This window comes from Rosa chinensis, chromosome 2, assembly GCF_002994745.2.
Source record: "Rosa chinensis cultivar Old Blush chromosome 2, RchiOBHm-V2, whole genome shotgun sequence".
Lineage (NCBI taxonomy): Eukaryota > Viridiplantae > Streptophyta > Magnoliopsida > Rosales > Rosaceae > Rosa > Rosa chinensis.
In genome coordinates, this window is record NC_037089.1 from 5,328,313 (window position 1) to 5,343,071 (window position 14,759).

Genomic DNA, 14,759 nt, shown 5'->3' on the forward strand with positions numbered 1-14,759 from the left:
TAAATTATTTGAGGGTGAAATTGGAAGTTTCAGGGTAAAGTTTAATTGTAGGGTGAACAAAACATTTGGTAGGGTGGAAATAGCCTCACTCATATTAAATTTAGAGGTCCAACTAAAACCACCTTAAAGAAAAAAGTTTTTCCATTCAATATCCTTAGGGCAACTCCAACCTTGGGACTAAAAATCAGAATTTGATCAAGTTTGAGACTTCTCATCTCCAACCTTGATTTTTAGGGGGGTCTGGTCTCATAAAAATGAGACTTGGGGCCATTTGAAGTCTCAAAATTGAGACTTTTCCAGGACTGAGACCCATGAACAGTGGTCTGGGACCACAAGCCCGCCTGACCCAGCCCAAGAGAGAGAGAGACGCGCTGGAGATTGAAGAGGAGAAGGACGCGCGGAAAAAAGAAGGGGGGAGGAAGAGAACGCGCGCAGACGCGCTGGAGAGAGAAAAGTAAGATTTTATGCTTTCTGCTCCAGTGGGCCCGCCATGCTGGGCTGTCTGCTGCCTACCGTTGGGAGATGCAACGGTCAAAACATGAACGGCTGAGATCGCTCCATTTTGAAAATGGACGGTCTGATGTGCCTTGAATTTTTTTTTTTTTTTATTCAAACGGATCTATTTTCAATCTGATGGCTCAGATTTGGGGGAAAAAAAATTTATCAACGGCTCTTATTAAATGAAAGGTTATTGTGGCCTATTTGTTCCAAAAAAAATTAAAAAAATGACTAGAAAATTGTGGGAAAAAAATATATCCGTTGGAACAGTAAATTGTAGAAAATTCTATAAATACCAACCCATTCTTTTCTATTTCCTCACACCAAATATACTCCATCTCCTTTACAATTTTCCATTCATAAACACATCTTCTTGTTCTTAAATATATCTATATATTTTTTTTTTGTCTTGTGAAAAATGGCTCCAAGAGGGGATTCATGGAGACACAATGAAGAAGTTATTCTTTGCCGAGCTTGGATCACCGTTGGGGGTGATGGTGCTGTCGGAAAAGATCATCAGTTATTCTTTGCCGAGCTTGGATCACCTTTGAGTCGAAGATCCATCAGCTCTCGATCCCTGGCCTTATAGGTACGACCTTCTGAAGAACCACCCCATTGTGAATCCTCATCTTCCAGAATTTGGATTTGCAAGGCAGCGGCAGACATCATCAAGGCTCGTCGACGGCTTCTCTTGACGGCCTCTTCTTGATCTTTCTGCAACCATTTCGTCAAACGATTCATTGCATAAATGGTTTGACAAAATCAAAACGAAAAAGAAAGAAAGATTTGTGTGATTTGGATATGAGAAGTGTTTGTGAATTTGTGAGAGATGAGGATGACAATGACCCCATATTTATGGACGGTTTGAGTTCATATCATTAGATCAGATATGACACGTGGCGGACAAAGACTCAACCGTAATTTGGACAGCCAATTAGAAATTGACACGTGGCGCTGAAATCACATCGAAATTCGGCTGTTTGGCATATATGCCGACACAAAACATCAAAATATCTTCTCAATAGTTAGATTCTTTGTCGTATATGCCGACACTTTTGTCGTATATGCCGACACAAAAAAAAAAATTCAAAACTTTTTTTAAATTCATTAAATAATAAAAATAATTTTTAAATATTATGATAAAATGTTAAATTATTTTTTTTACCTTATTTAATTAAATTAACATATTTTTAATATAATATTCATCAAAATTATACTCATATTATATTTTAGTCAAGAATAGTGAAAATAGCACCCCCATATAGCACCTCATGGTTGGAGATGAGAATTGAGTCCTATATGAATAGTGCAACAAAGGGGTGCTAAAATGAGAATAGCACCCCCAAATGGTGCCCATGGTTGGAGTTGCCCTTAGAGTTTCTTGAAAAAAAAAAAAAAACAACCTCTACACTTGGGCCTTTGGTTTGAACATGGGACTAGCTTTGAACTCCATGTATATGTTTCTGATCATTTGCAAAACTTGGGCCAAGACCCAATTAATCCAGCCCAAAGAATTGTCCGTACATCTTTACCACGTGGCAAACAAAATTCCCCGGGGTACGTCATGAACACCAACAACCATCTCTCTCTCTCCGTTTTTCTTCAGTTTTACTCGTTAACGCCCAAACCTTCCCCCAACTAACGAACTCCCCTTCACCTCCTTCACACCTGTGGTGAAATCGGCGGACTCAATTCGGAGCTAAATCGGACTTCAAACGCCGTCGTTTTCTGATCCCGCGCATTAGAGAATGGAAGCTCCATTCGTCGGTCGCTAGGCCACCGTCGTCGTCGTCGTCGCAGATCCGAATTCGGTTCGCCTCTAATGGCTTCGTGGCTCAAAGCTGCTGAAGGTTCGATATATTTTCTACTGTTTTTGAAATCCTATCTGTTTGTTTTGTTGCTGTTTGATTTGATTTGGTTGCCGCTCGGATTTGAAATGTGTTTAGATTTGATTATTGTGCTTGAAATGCTCCGGAATTTTGTGGATGATGCAATGTGTGATGATGTTTGGGATTAATGATCTTGTAATAGGATGATCGGGTTAGGTTGGTTAACTTGGTTTTGAATGCAATACTGGTGGAATTAGTGTTCAATGAAGGAACAAGATTAGTAGAGTTGATGATTCGGAAGAATAGTCTTTGGAGTTCGTATGAGACATTAGCAAGAGTTGGAATCTCAGTGTAGCTATATAATTAGTAGTTGCCAGTGCTTTTGTACAATTCACAAATTTCGTGAAATGAGCTAGAGAAATTTGGTGTTATTTGGTTTTAGGACGTGTTCTATTATGGCGATATTCCAACGAGGCTGCACTACTGCTTTCCACTTACCAAAAAACTCAAATCACAAAAGAAAATAAGTTATATAACAATCATAATTCTAATACCTGCACCACCAGATTCTACTACTCATGATTATTCATCCTCTTTATCAGTCCTCAGATAAGAATTCTGTACATTATGATGCTTTCTTTGGCCTCAGATTTGTTTGAAGTTGTTGATCGAAGGGCAAAGCTTGTTGTCAATGAGTTGTCAGATGAGCAGTTGGCTGCCCAAGCACTAGGTATTAACTTTGATTTGTTTTAGCAACTTTTATATACATTTTTTTTCTCTTTCGCTTCATTCGAATCATTGCACATATGCGTTAGATAACGGCTCTTTAAATCCTTATAAAAGGCACCAGCCCTTTCCTACGTCCTTGGGAATGGGGATGGCTTTAAGTGACTTTACCCACCAAACTAGCTGGTGCCTTCTCATCTGTTATCAACATTGTACTGTTAAGATGAACTCTAGAGCCTTGATAGTCTCCCCTAGAAGATTCATCCTTTAGCAGTTACTTTATCAATTTATGTCTGTCTGTTAACTTGAAGACCATCATCCGTTGCTAACTGTTGTTTGTGTCTTCCTTATAAGAAGCTTCTAATGGGCAAGGACCTCAAGCCAAGCGGGCAAAGAAGAAGACCAAGGTATTGCCATTTTACTTAATTAGATAGCTTGTTCACACAGAAACATAGATATCTTTCAACTATTGTCTCACATGTGGTATTTTCAGGCTCAGAAGAGACAGTCAATAAATGAAACTTCAGAAACAAGTTCTCATAACAAAACAGAGTCTCTAGAAACAAGTGATTCTGCACATGCACAGATTAATATACTAACTCCACAAGTAGATTCCACACCTGAAAAAGCTAGTGATGTTCATTTAAATGACAATGGTGGGACGCCCTCTGAAAATCCTGTGATCCAAACAATTAACGAGCAGCAACAGGATCTTGAGAAAGACTCCACAGCTAGCATTCCTATAACAGAGACACCAGGAATTGGAGTCAGTGAAACGGATGCTGGTCAACTGGAAGCTTCACCAATTCTTACTGATAGGGAATCTGCCACATCAACTTCAAATGGTGAGCTTGTGAATGAGAATGCCGCAGTTGGTCGGGAAGAACATCCTTTGCCGTTAATTGTCAGAGAAGTTGAGGTTGTGGATGAAAATAATCAAGTTCAGTCGGTTGATGTTGGCCAGGATAAAAGATCCAAAGATGCAGATGTTCCTCCAACCCTTGTCCAAGAGAGATCACAGTCTATAGCTACTGATGTCCCCAGTAACAGAAAAAATCAGTCGGAAGTTGCTGATGGCAACGAGGAACCAGTCCTTGAGAGAAGTAAGCAACTTGAGCATAAAGCTGGTAGCTCTCCCTCAAAAGTACCGGAACAGGATCAACTTGAGGAGGTAAGTTATTTATTATGGGGAGAACATTCATATACTTCATTATTTTTGGATTTGAATCTTGTTACCTTACCATTTAGGCTATTATTGACTAGTTTCTTTAGTTGGTTTGCAGGCTCAAGGATTGCTTAAAACGGCTGTTTCCACTGGTCAGTCTAAAGAAGCAAGGTTAGCGAGGGTAAGCTCTACTAATACATGCTTATCTTTGCTACTTTTGTAAGTTTCAATTCAATGAAGTAGGAATGCCACTTTCTTTCAGTAGTCTCTAATAAAGGTCACCTTAAATTGATATTTTAGACATGAAGTTTTCTGACCCTCGAGAAATTCTTACTGATTAAGTTGAAAGTCTTCTCTTTAGATGCTTTGTTAATCCTTTGCTTTCCATGGTTAGGTTTGTGCCGGACTTTCATCCCGTCTTCAAGAATACAAATCTGAGAATGCACAGCTAGAGGAGCTTCTTGTGTCAGAGGTGAGATACTTTCCAGTTTCTAGTTCAGGTATTATGTGAACTTAAACATGAATAAACATGATATACAGCTATTGATATCACATGGATTGCCCGTTTTGATAGAGGGAGCTGAGCAAGTCATATGAGGCTCGCATAAAGCAGCTACAAAAAGATTTGTCAGCATCCAAAAGCGAGGTGACAAGAATAGAGTCAAATATGGTTGAGGCCTTGGCAGCAAAAAATTCTGAAATCGAGGCACTTGTCAGTTCCATGGATGCACTTAAGAAACAGGCTGCTATATCTGAAGGAAATCTGGCTTCGCTGCAGGTTCGTTACACTAACCTAATATCATTATTCATGCACAGTCTTCCTTTCACTTTCACTCTCTCCCCTCCCTGCCACTGCAACTGTCAGTGGCACGTAGACTTTAGGAATACTTGGGGCTGGTTCATGTGAAGCACCTTGTCATTTTTTCTTTTTCTTTTTTCATTCTACTCCTTTGATCTACTCTTTATAGCACTCAATGCAATTATGGATGCTCTAAACTTGAATTTTTGTCTAGTTGATGATTTGGTAATAGTTGGTTTATTATTTGTATTTTTAATCAGGCAAACATGGAATCTATAATGAGAAATCGGGAACTGACGGAGACAAGAATGATGCAGGTTAGATTTTATGATGCTTCCTTGCATGTATTTGGATTTGTAGCTTATACTGTTTTTATGATTAGATTCTGAAATAGTGAGACTGTATTCTTCAGGCTGTACGGGAGGAGTTGTCTTCTGTAGAACGGAGAGCCGAAGAAGAGCGTGCTGCACACAATGCTACCAAAATGGTTTGCACCCAGAACAATTTGTACAATTAATAATTAATAATTATCTCTTTTTTCTGGTTGTTTTCTTGTGCTGGTGCTGATCATTTTATGGTAAAACAGGCTGCTATGGAAAGGGAAGTAGAATTGGAACATAGAGCCCTTGAGGCATCCACAGCCCTCGCAAGGACTCAGGTGAAGTAGCCCTTTCCAAATTTATAACTGATTGCCTCAAGTAGCAGCATTTTCATTAATGAGAGCAGTTTTCTGTTCTTTCTTATTTCTGTGGATATTTAAGACTACTGAATTCTTAGGCTTCGATAACAAGCAAGTGCATATATATATTTATCTCAAATGTGTAAGATCTTTTGGTTTCTTGCAACTTTTTTTTTTCGTTGTCGAGCTTTACTTACATGGTGATTTTTACTTTGCATACCCACCTCAGAAGCTACGTCTATGTCTACTGAGGAGTGTCCCACTTTTCTGTTTTTTCTTTTCTTTAAATGATTTTTCACAATTTTGAGTTTGAGCATAGTTTACTGAATATTTTAAGGGCTTCTCATTTAGAGAATAGCTGATGAGAGGACTGCAAAGGCATCAGAACTTGAGCAGAAGATGGCATTGCTTGAGGTAGAAGAGACATTTACATTATTTTTACCACAATTTCTGTTGAATTGCAGAAACAATACTGTCTTAAGCTTCTTTTATAATTAGAACTATGTGGTATCAGGTTGAGTGTGCCAACTTAAACCAAGAGCTGCAAGATATGGAAGCTCGTGCTCGGCGCGGGCAAAAGAAGCCACCAGAAGAGGCGAATCAAATGATTCAGGTATTCCTTGACTCAGTTTTACATTTGACCCCTGGTCTCATCACCATAGTATAATTGTACTTACAGCTGTATACTATGATGTATACTATGATGCAGGTGTGGCAGGAAGAAGTGGAACGTGCACGCCAAGGTCAGAGGGATGCAGAGGGAAAGCTTTCTTCCTTGGAGGTAAGTGTCCTTTGTTTCTTGCATAATACCGGTGCTATGCTTCATTTGTATCTTTGAGTCCTGAATTTCTTTGCTTCTTTGATCTACTTGCTTTCTGAGTTCTAACACTTGCTAAAATTTTAGGCTGAAGTTCAAAAAATGAGAGTTGAAATGGCTGCCATGAAGAGGGATGCTGAGCACTACTCACGTCAGGTAATCTGATTCTAAAGCTCAGTTTTTCAATACCAACCTATCACAAATTTGATATCATTTCTATTTTTGACAGGGGTGCAACCTTCTATTCAATCCATGTTAGGTGTCGAGTAGAATTTATAACATCGTAAGCCTGTAAAATATAGTTGATCTTTATTTCCTCTGGTCCTAGATCCGCTGGAATCGATCCGGGAACTTTTATCTCAAAGACAAAAAATTGTTCAAACCTTTGATTTTTCACCCAAAACTGTGAACACATTTTTTTTCGGCTAAAACAGCACGTTCTTAGATTCTCACCAAAATCTTCCCACCCCTAATTTATGATTTTTGAGCAATTGTCGAAGTGACAGAACTCAAAAGTTCCGACAGGATATTTTTTTATGATTTTCTCGGTTTTGGGTGGGAAATCATGGTCTCAGACTTTTTTTTTTTGGTGGTAAATATGGAGAAGACCAAACTTCCAGCTCTATATAGGTGGCTGCATACATCATATAATCTTTGTTGTTTTTGTTTTGCCGTTCTCTTATTTCAATATTTTCACAAGCCTTAATTATGGGTCTTGATCAGTTAAATATAAATTACTGTGTTATAGTGCTGGTAGATAATTTAGACAAAATAAAGCGTTGTTCAGTTGCTAGCATTGGCTACACATTGTCTATTTTTGATTCAGCATTACAGTGCCATGTAAACTGTCGGCTGTTGTTCGCATTTTCTTAACCTTCTTCTGACCAACCCTTCTCTGTCTCTCTCTCTCTCTGTAGTTATCTTCACCATATGCATCTTCATCCTATAATGAATTCTGGTACTTAGTCATATGTTAATTCTTGGTTATATTTGCCATTTTGCAGGAACACATGGAACTAGAGAAACGCTACCGTGAACTAACTGATTTACTGGTAATCTCAAGTCTCAACTCAGAAATACAAATTTTACATTGCCAGTTACATATCAAGCCGTTTTGATAAGTAGTTTATTCCATGTATTATTCAGTACTACAAGCAAACACAATTAGAAACCATGGCCAGTGAAAAAGCTGCTGCAGAGTTCCAATTGGAGAAGGAATTGAAGCGTCTCCAGGAAGCACAGGTAGAGGCAGAAAGAAGTAGAGTTTCCCGCCGGGCATCAGCGTCCTGGGAAGAAGACACTGAAATGAAGGCACTTGAGTATGTTTTTATTTTGTTTTTTGTGATAACCATTACTTTAATCCTTGTAATGCCTTATGCTTGGAGCTGCCCCTCCTTTCTTCTTTGATACAACAAAGAACAAGCAAAGCTGCCCCTCTTTTACCAGTGTGCAACCCTCTCCTTAACAAGATTGAGACTATGCTTTAGCTATCATCACCAAATCTTACTACCTTTCCTAAGCCCTTGGACGCTTAGGCTAATAGATAAGAGAACATCGGTGTGTAGCCTTCATTTTACAATGCTCCAAAAAAAATGCCTCAGACAGGATGGGAATGCCATTTAATTTGACTTTCTTCATCTAGTTCCTACTCTCCATAACTTTAATTAACAAGGAGCACATGTTTACTTTATAATTAGCCCTCATATATCCGCACATCTTGACTTGGGTGCATTCGTATACCGTCTAAGTTTATTGCATCTGTTATGTGGCTTTATCTCCATATAACATATGTGGCTTTATCTCCTTATAGTTATATAATCTTCAGAAAGTAACTAAAACTAATTTCTGCAGGCCTCTTCCCTTGTATCACCGCCATATGGTTGGGGCAACCATGCAGGTAACCTAACTTATAATTCACTATCATTGTCACCCTTTGTTGTGCTCAACTCTAAGTTTCCCCTTGTCTGATGCAGTTGCAGAAGGCAGCAAAACTATTAGATTCAGGAGCTGTCCGGGCCACAAAATTTCTCTGGCGGTATCCAACTGCTCGGATTATCTTGCTATTCTACATGGTAAAACAGTTGAATACTTGTTTGAAGAGTTTAATTAATCAGACAAACTTTGTGGAGTGAATTATCACAAAATAACTTTAATAAGCCATCCGCAGGTATTTGTGCATCTGTTCTTGATGTATTTGCTGCATCGCCTTCAGGTACGGATATCTTCGCAATTTGTATGAAAAGCCAGTATTCAGCCTATACAATGTGTATAATATACATAGCTAATTAGCTATTCTGAATGTGTACCTTTGTGCAGGCACAAGCAGATGACTTTTCCGCTAGAGAAGTTGCAGAGTCGATGGGACTTGCTAACACCAACTTACCATGATTCAGGAGTTGCTCCATGTGAGAAACTGCTGCAACAAAAAAACCTTCAAAGTTCGACAAAGCATAGAATATGCCTCGAATGATGCATTTAATTATGAGAAGTAAAGAATCATTGGGTGAAGGTACATATAATTTGTTTTATCTCCATTTTTTGTCGAGGATGTGCACAGAAAGTGTTGGTGTGTTGTTGCAATTAATAGACAAGGAGCCAGCCTCTTTCATCCTAACAACGAGTGAGGCACTGCCTAGTACGTCCAAAACTTGCATCTGCCTTGCAGATGTGAATTTTTCATATACATACTTAGCGACCGCCGATTCTTTCATTATATTGTTGTTTTGAATTTGGTCAGGAATTGCTTATGTGACTTGTAAGTGTGAAATACATGTGCATATTCGTCACTACCAGCTACAAAGGTTCATAACTTGTCATTATCACTCCTTTTGAACTGATATATAGAACCTTATTATGACAACATAAGCAGTTTCACATGCTTTTGAGGAACTAATAACTTGAACAGACGGTGTACGGAAACAGCACCAAAGGTTCATACATTGTTCAACGAAGGGTGAGGGAGAGAGATTTGAAGATCCTAATATCAAGTGCGAGAGATTCAACTGCAATTGAATCAAATGGAGAATAAGTTGGCCATTTTCGCTGGTCCGGTGCTCGATCAGATCAGTCAACTAAATTTAGAAAACAGAAAGTGCTTGTTCAGAGCAACGGTTGTGTATGATTTTCACGGTTTGAATCCGGTGGCCGGTGGACGCCCCCCTACAAGTGTGTGCCCAAATTGGTCGTCTTCCAAAACCAAATGCGACAATGTTTATATTTGGGCGGAAAACATGCCTGATCGATTTTTGAATCGTGTTTTGCCGCCTATCTTCAGAGGTCAATAACCAAGTCAGTAAGTAGGCCCCAAAACCACAATACCCCTTTCATGTGATTAGATTAGACAAGACTAGAAAAGCTTTTGCTTTGCTTTCTCTCTTTGGAAAAAAGATATAGACCAAGATTTTCTGATAATGTGCTATATAGACCTCGCACGTAACGGCTCTGTTAGCAGTAAAGTTGCTTCTGCCGTCATGGAAAAAATGAATGTTCACCAAATGAGAAATTCTTGCATAGGGGCTTCCGCACCACGTGGCGGTGCGGCCCTCTAATAAAAATAAGAAACTTTTATCTCTTTTTTAAAACTGTCCCTACTTATTAAAATAAAATACTCAAAATATCCCTCTGCTAAGTCCTTATAGGTCAGCCCTAAAGCCACGTGGTGCGAGTGTCCCACGGAAGAATCTCTTTTACCAAATAAGCCATGTCACCTTGACACTCAAATCATTTCTCAATAAGCCATGTCACCTTGGCACTCTTGAAAAATTCTTAGGTAGGGGATTTCCCATCACGTGGATATAGGACAAGCCAATCAGATATTAGAAATTTTTTTCCCTTGTTTTGAAACTGCCCTTGCTTTTTAAAAGTGCAATACCCAAAAGACTCCACTGCTGGGAGTTGATTGGTCTGCCCTATATCCACGTGGTGCGGCTGCCCCACGCAAGTCTCTCTCGGTACTCTTACCAAAATCAGGCTTTGGAAACAAACAGAGGATTGATGTTATCCTATCCAAGGGCGGTTTTTCTTTGTCATCGTAGAAGAACTTTAAAGTGGAGTTGAGGCCCTTTAAAAAACTGAATCTTCAAATACCGTTCTTCTCATGTCTTTATAACACTCTTAGGTGGTGTTTGTTACACGGGATTGGACATCCTTATCTAGTCTAATCCCAATTATCCCATATTTGGCAGCAAGGATGACTCTTTTTAATGAGACTCCACAGTCCTAAAGACACCTCCAACACCTTCTACCACAAACCCACCAAAAACTATGGGATTATGGAAGCCACTCTCACTCGATCTACTCTTCCCTTCTGTTTGTCGTTCTCACATCATTCTCAACCTGCAATTCAACCCCCCCCCCCCCCCCCCCCCCCCATCTATTACACTGAAAGAATCTAAAACACAAGAAACAAAATCACAAATGACTCCAAAACCACCACTTTAAAATTGTCTCTCATCTCCCAAATCGACCAAATCCATGACGCGAGGCTCAATTTTCAGAGGCAGAAAGTTCAGACTTCGCCGGAATTTGAAAGTGAATCTTGATCGGATGTGAAGAGTGGGTCGGAAAACATGAGCATCTCCTCCACCGTGAGCATCGGAAATAGCAGATCGTAGAATGATTGGGTCGGAGTTCGCCGACAAGCTTATGCAAATTGAAAGTTGAGAAGAAACCAAACTGAATGATTGGGAATCAGATGATTGCAAAGGTAATGAATCAATGAAAGATCGTATTTTGAGAATTGAGTATTGGATGTTTTGTTGTTTGCTTAGATCGGTATTGGTTGGAATTGCATAATTTTGGATTTGGGTGAAGGATTTCGATTCTGGAAGTTGAATTTGTCTGGGAAGAACTATAGGCACCTTGGCTTGACTGGAAACCCATATCCCTTGATGAAGAATGCGGGCACCTTGGCTTGACTGGAAGAGAAATTGGGTATGGCTTTGATCTGAGAAGTCTGAGAGAAATTGTTGATGATGTTGTATGTCTGTGGTGTCGATGGAGTCTAGGTCTTCGTGTTAGTGTTATTAGTCCCTCCAGCACCAAACATGAGTCAGGACACAGTAAAGCATAAGCCCATAGGGGTGGGTTCGCGAAACCGAAAACCGAAAAAAACCGCACCGAAACCCGAACCGCAGCTGAAAAAAACCGCACCGAAAAAAACCGCACCGAACTGGAAAAAACCGCACCGCACCGAATCTGTTCGGTTCGGTTTTCGGTTTTGCCACTGAAGAAACCGAACCGAACCGAAAAACCGAACCGCAAACCGCCCCGCAAAAACCGCACCGCAACCTCAAAACGTCGTCGTTTTTGAATAGGGTTTAACTTACCCTAAAGTCCTAAACCTAATCCTCTCGGTCTCGCACTCTCGCCTATTCCGCCTAACCCTCGGTCCCTCGCAGTCTCACACTCTCGCCTATTCCGCCTAACCTCTCGCTCCGTCGCTCGGTCGCTCCTCAGTCTCGTTAGCGATCTCTGTCTCCGGCTCGCACTCTCAGTCTCCTCAGGCTCGCACTCTAACCCAGTCAACCCACCCTCTAACTCTCTCAGATCGGCGACCTCTCTCTCTCAGACCGACTCGGCGACTAACGACCTGTCTCTCAGACCGACTAACACCCATCGTTCTCCTCCACAGCAGCAAGCGAGCAAGCCACCTCCGGTCCTCCACCTCCGGTCCCCTCATCCGATTCTTTACGCCGGTAAGGTGACTGGGACACTCGGTTTGGGTTTTCAAAATTTGGGTTTTCAACATCATGCAGTTAGGCTGTTAATCATGAGTCGATTTGCTGATCTGCCTCGTTTAAGTTATATGTAGTCCATGATTTTAGCATCCATAGTTGCAGCTCGAAACCTTTGGAAGCAGATAGGACTGTGTTGTGTGTACATGAGTTCTTGTACTTTGTCATTCGGTGGTGTAATTGTTCAGTATCATCAGCTTCCATGTTACATGTGTTGTCTGTTTTAAGCTCCCATTTTGTTGGTTTTTTCCATCATGTTTAAAGAAAGTGCTTTGCTGGGTTTGCAGAACTATTCTATTCTATTTTCTCTTGGTAGCCACAGAATTACTCTATCAGTTAGGCTGTTAATCATGAGTTGAATGGAGGATAAAGAAAATGTGTTGTCTGTTTTCTTCTCTGTGATGTTCTGATGTGATTTTTCATAGTTTCATACTCTTATTCATGTTCTATAGTGATGTTCTGATGTGATTTTGCAATTTTTATACTAGACTATATATTACTGTTTATATATGCAGTAAGCTAATTGCAGTTTGCAACTCCTTGAATTTGAGTAGGAATGATCAGTAGCAAACATTATGAAGAGGCAATCAAAATCTGCTGCTACTAGTTCCGGTGCTAATCCGAAATCAACTTCTTCATCTCAGGTACCAATCTAAATCTCTGCAGTTTGTTTTTCTGTAACTATCAACTATGTAGTGCTATTGGTTATGGTTATTTGTTTTTCTGGTGCGGTCTTGGTTTCAGGTACTTTGATTTGCAATGGTACTTCGAATCTATGACAACTCCAATAACAAATAACCATGACCCTTTTGCATTTTCTTGAACCTGTGACCAGTTCCTCTTATTCTGTTTATGTTTATACTTAAAAAACATAAGGGTTAATATGTGTGGAAGTAAAAAACTGATGTTAATATATTTGTTAATGAGTTGTACTTCTTGTGTGTTCTGCGAGTCACTGCAACCTTAACCTCCCTTCCTCACTGAACTAAACTTAGAACATAAACATTTCTGTGTTCTTTGATCTTCTCCCACTTATCACCATGTCTGTTGGTTTTCGATCAGTTTGTCACAGTTACTTTGGTAGTGCAAATATTTCATATATGTTGCTGTTGATGTTAATATATTTGTTAATGAGTTGTACTTCGATCTTTTCACTATATCCAGCAAATATTTCATATATGTTGCTGTTGATGATCCTGTTTTCATAATTCGATATCTTTTCAGTTTTAAGATGTCATGTTGTAATAGCTAGACTAGTCACTGTTTTTGCAGTATGTAAGCATGGGATATTAGTATCATGTATATATGTCTTGTTGGACTTGAGATTGCAAAGTAGAGTACTAGAGTAGTGCTATTGTTATTCACTTTTGATGTTATTCACTAGAGTAGTGCTATTGCTATTCACTAGAGTAGTGCTATTGCTATTGTTGTTCCTCTATGCGTATGTTTTCTGCTTTCTGTTTTTCTGTTCTGTTTTGTTTTCTGCTGATGTTTGTGCAGTTTCTGTTTGTGCAGTTTCTGTTTTGTTTTCTGCTTTCTGTTTTTCTGTTCTGTTTTGTTTCTTATTGCAGTTTCTGTTCTGTTTTGTTTCTTATTGTAGAGATGCTTAAGATGTCATGTGGAGCTGCAGTGGGGAGTAGTCGGAGCGGAATGTTACCTCCAAAGTCGAAGCCTTCAAAGTCGAAGACTTCATCTTTCCGAGCTTGAGATTATGCTGTTGCCCTCATTCATGTAATGATGGACTTTTATAATGATGGACTTTTATAAACTTTGGACTCTATAATGTAGTGTTGATGTAATGATGGACTTTTATAAACTTTGGACTCTATATTTTTTGACAATTTCATATATTGATGTTAGAATTTGATGGACTATATGAATTGAATTATATGGACTATGGAGTATTGAATTAGAGATTATTGTCTAGTGAATTACAAAACATGCATTAGTAAACTTGTAAACTTTTTGTTATAGATTATAATTACAGGTTTGTAGAAACAAAAATTTCTTGAGTTACAATACCAAATGAGTATATTAGGTAAAAATCTGTTAAAAAAAAAAAAAAAAAAAAAAAAAACCAAACCGGGCCGAACGGACCCGAACCGTTTGGTTCGGTTCGGTTTTCGGTGCCAACATTCCAAAACACAAAAACCGCACCGAACCGCACCGAATGTCATTTCGGTTCGGTTTTCGGTTTAGGCTCGGAACCGAACCGATCGGAACCGAACCCACCCCTATAAGCCCAGCTTGAGGAGTCTTGAACAGTTATAGAAATTAAGGCAGGGTATGACAATCTCAGGAAACAAACATCACCTTAATATGAGTAATGTACTGCACTTAAACCAACAATGACCTACATGAGTGTTAGTCCACCTGTTAGCTGGATTGTTACATCATCATCAACCACTTCAATCGGTCTTGCTCACGAGAGTCAGAATAAATCATTGATAAACGAGGTTGTAAATTGTAATCCCCCCTTGGATGTTTTTGAAGGTTTTCTTTCAGCCTGTT

At 39.4% G+C, this 14,759-nt stretch overlaps 1 protein-coding gene across 3 annotated transcripts; it reads left to right on the plus strand.

The window, feature by feature from the left end:
* The first annotated feature begins 2,068 nt into the window (after window positions 1-2,068).
* LOC112187373 (golgin candidate 1) lies at window positions 2,069-9,349 on the plus strand. Of its 3 annotated transcripts, none has more exons than XM_040514752.1 (20): window positions 2,069-2,348; window positions 2,977-3,057; window positions 3,408-3,460; window positions 3,547-4,224; window positions 4,337-4,399; window positions 4,613-4,690; window positions 4,793-4,996; window positions 5,278-5,334; window positions 5,430-5,504; window positions 5,604-5,675; window positions 6,048-6,110; window positions 6,211-6,309; window positions 6,406-6,477; window positions 6,601-6,669; window positions 7,518-7,565; window positions 7,660-7,832; window positions 8,365-8,410; window positions 8,487-8,585; window positions 8,671-8,725; window positions 8,830-9,349. In XM_040514752.1, the coding sequence occupies exons 1-20, from the start codon at window positions 2,321-2,323 to the stop codon at window positions 8,841-8,843; spliced, it is 2,127 nt and encodes a 708-aa protein (XP_040370686.1). In that variant the 5' UTR covers window positions 2,069-2,320; the 3' UTR covers window positions 8,844-9,349. The 3 variants fall into 3 exon arrangements, with proteins under 3 accessions (XP_040370686.1, XP_024181904.1, XP_024181905.1); XM_024326136.2 differs by having other exon boundaries at window positions 8,681-8,725; XM_024326137.2 differs by having other exon boundaries at window positions 3,411-3,460; window positions 8,681-8,725.
* The last annotated feature ends 5,410 nt before the right edge of the window (window positions 9,350-14,759 follow it).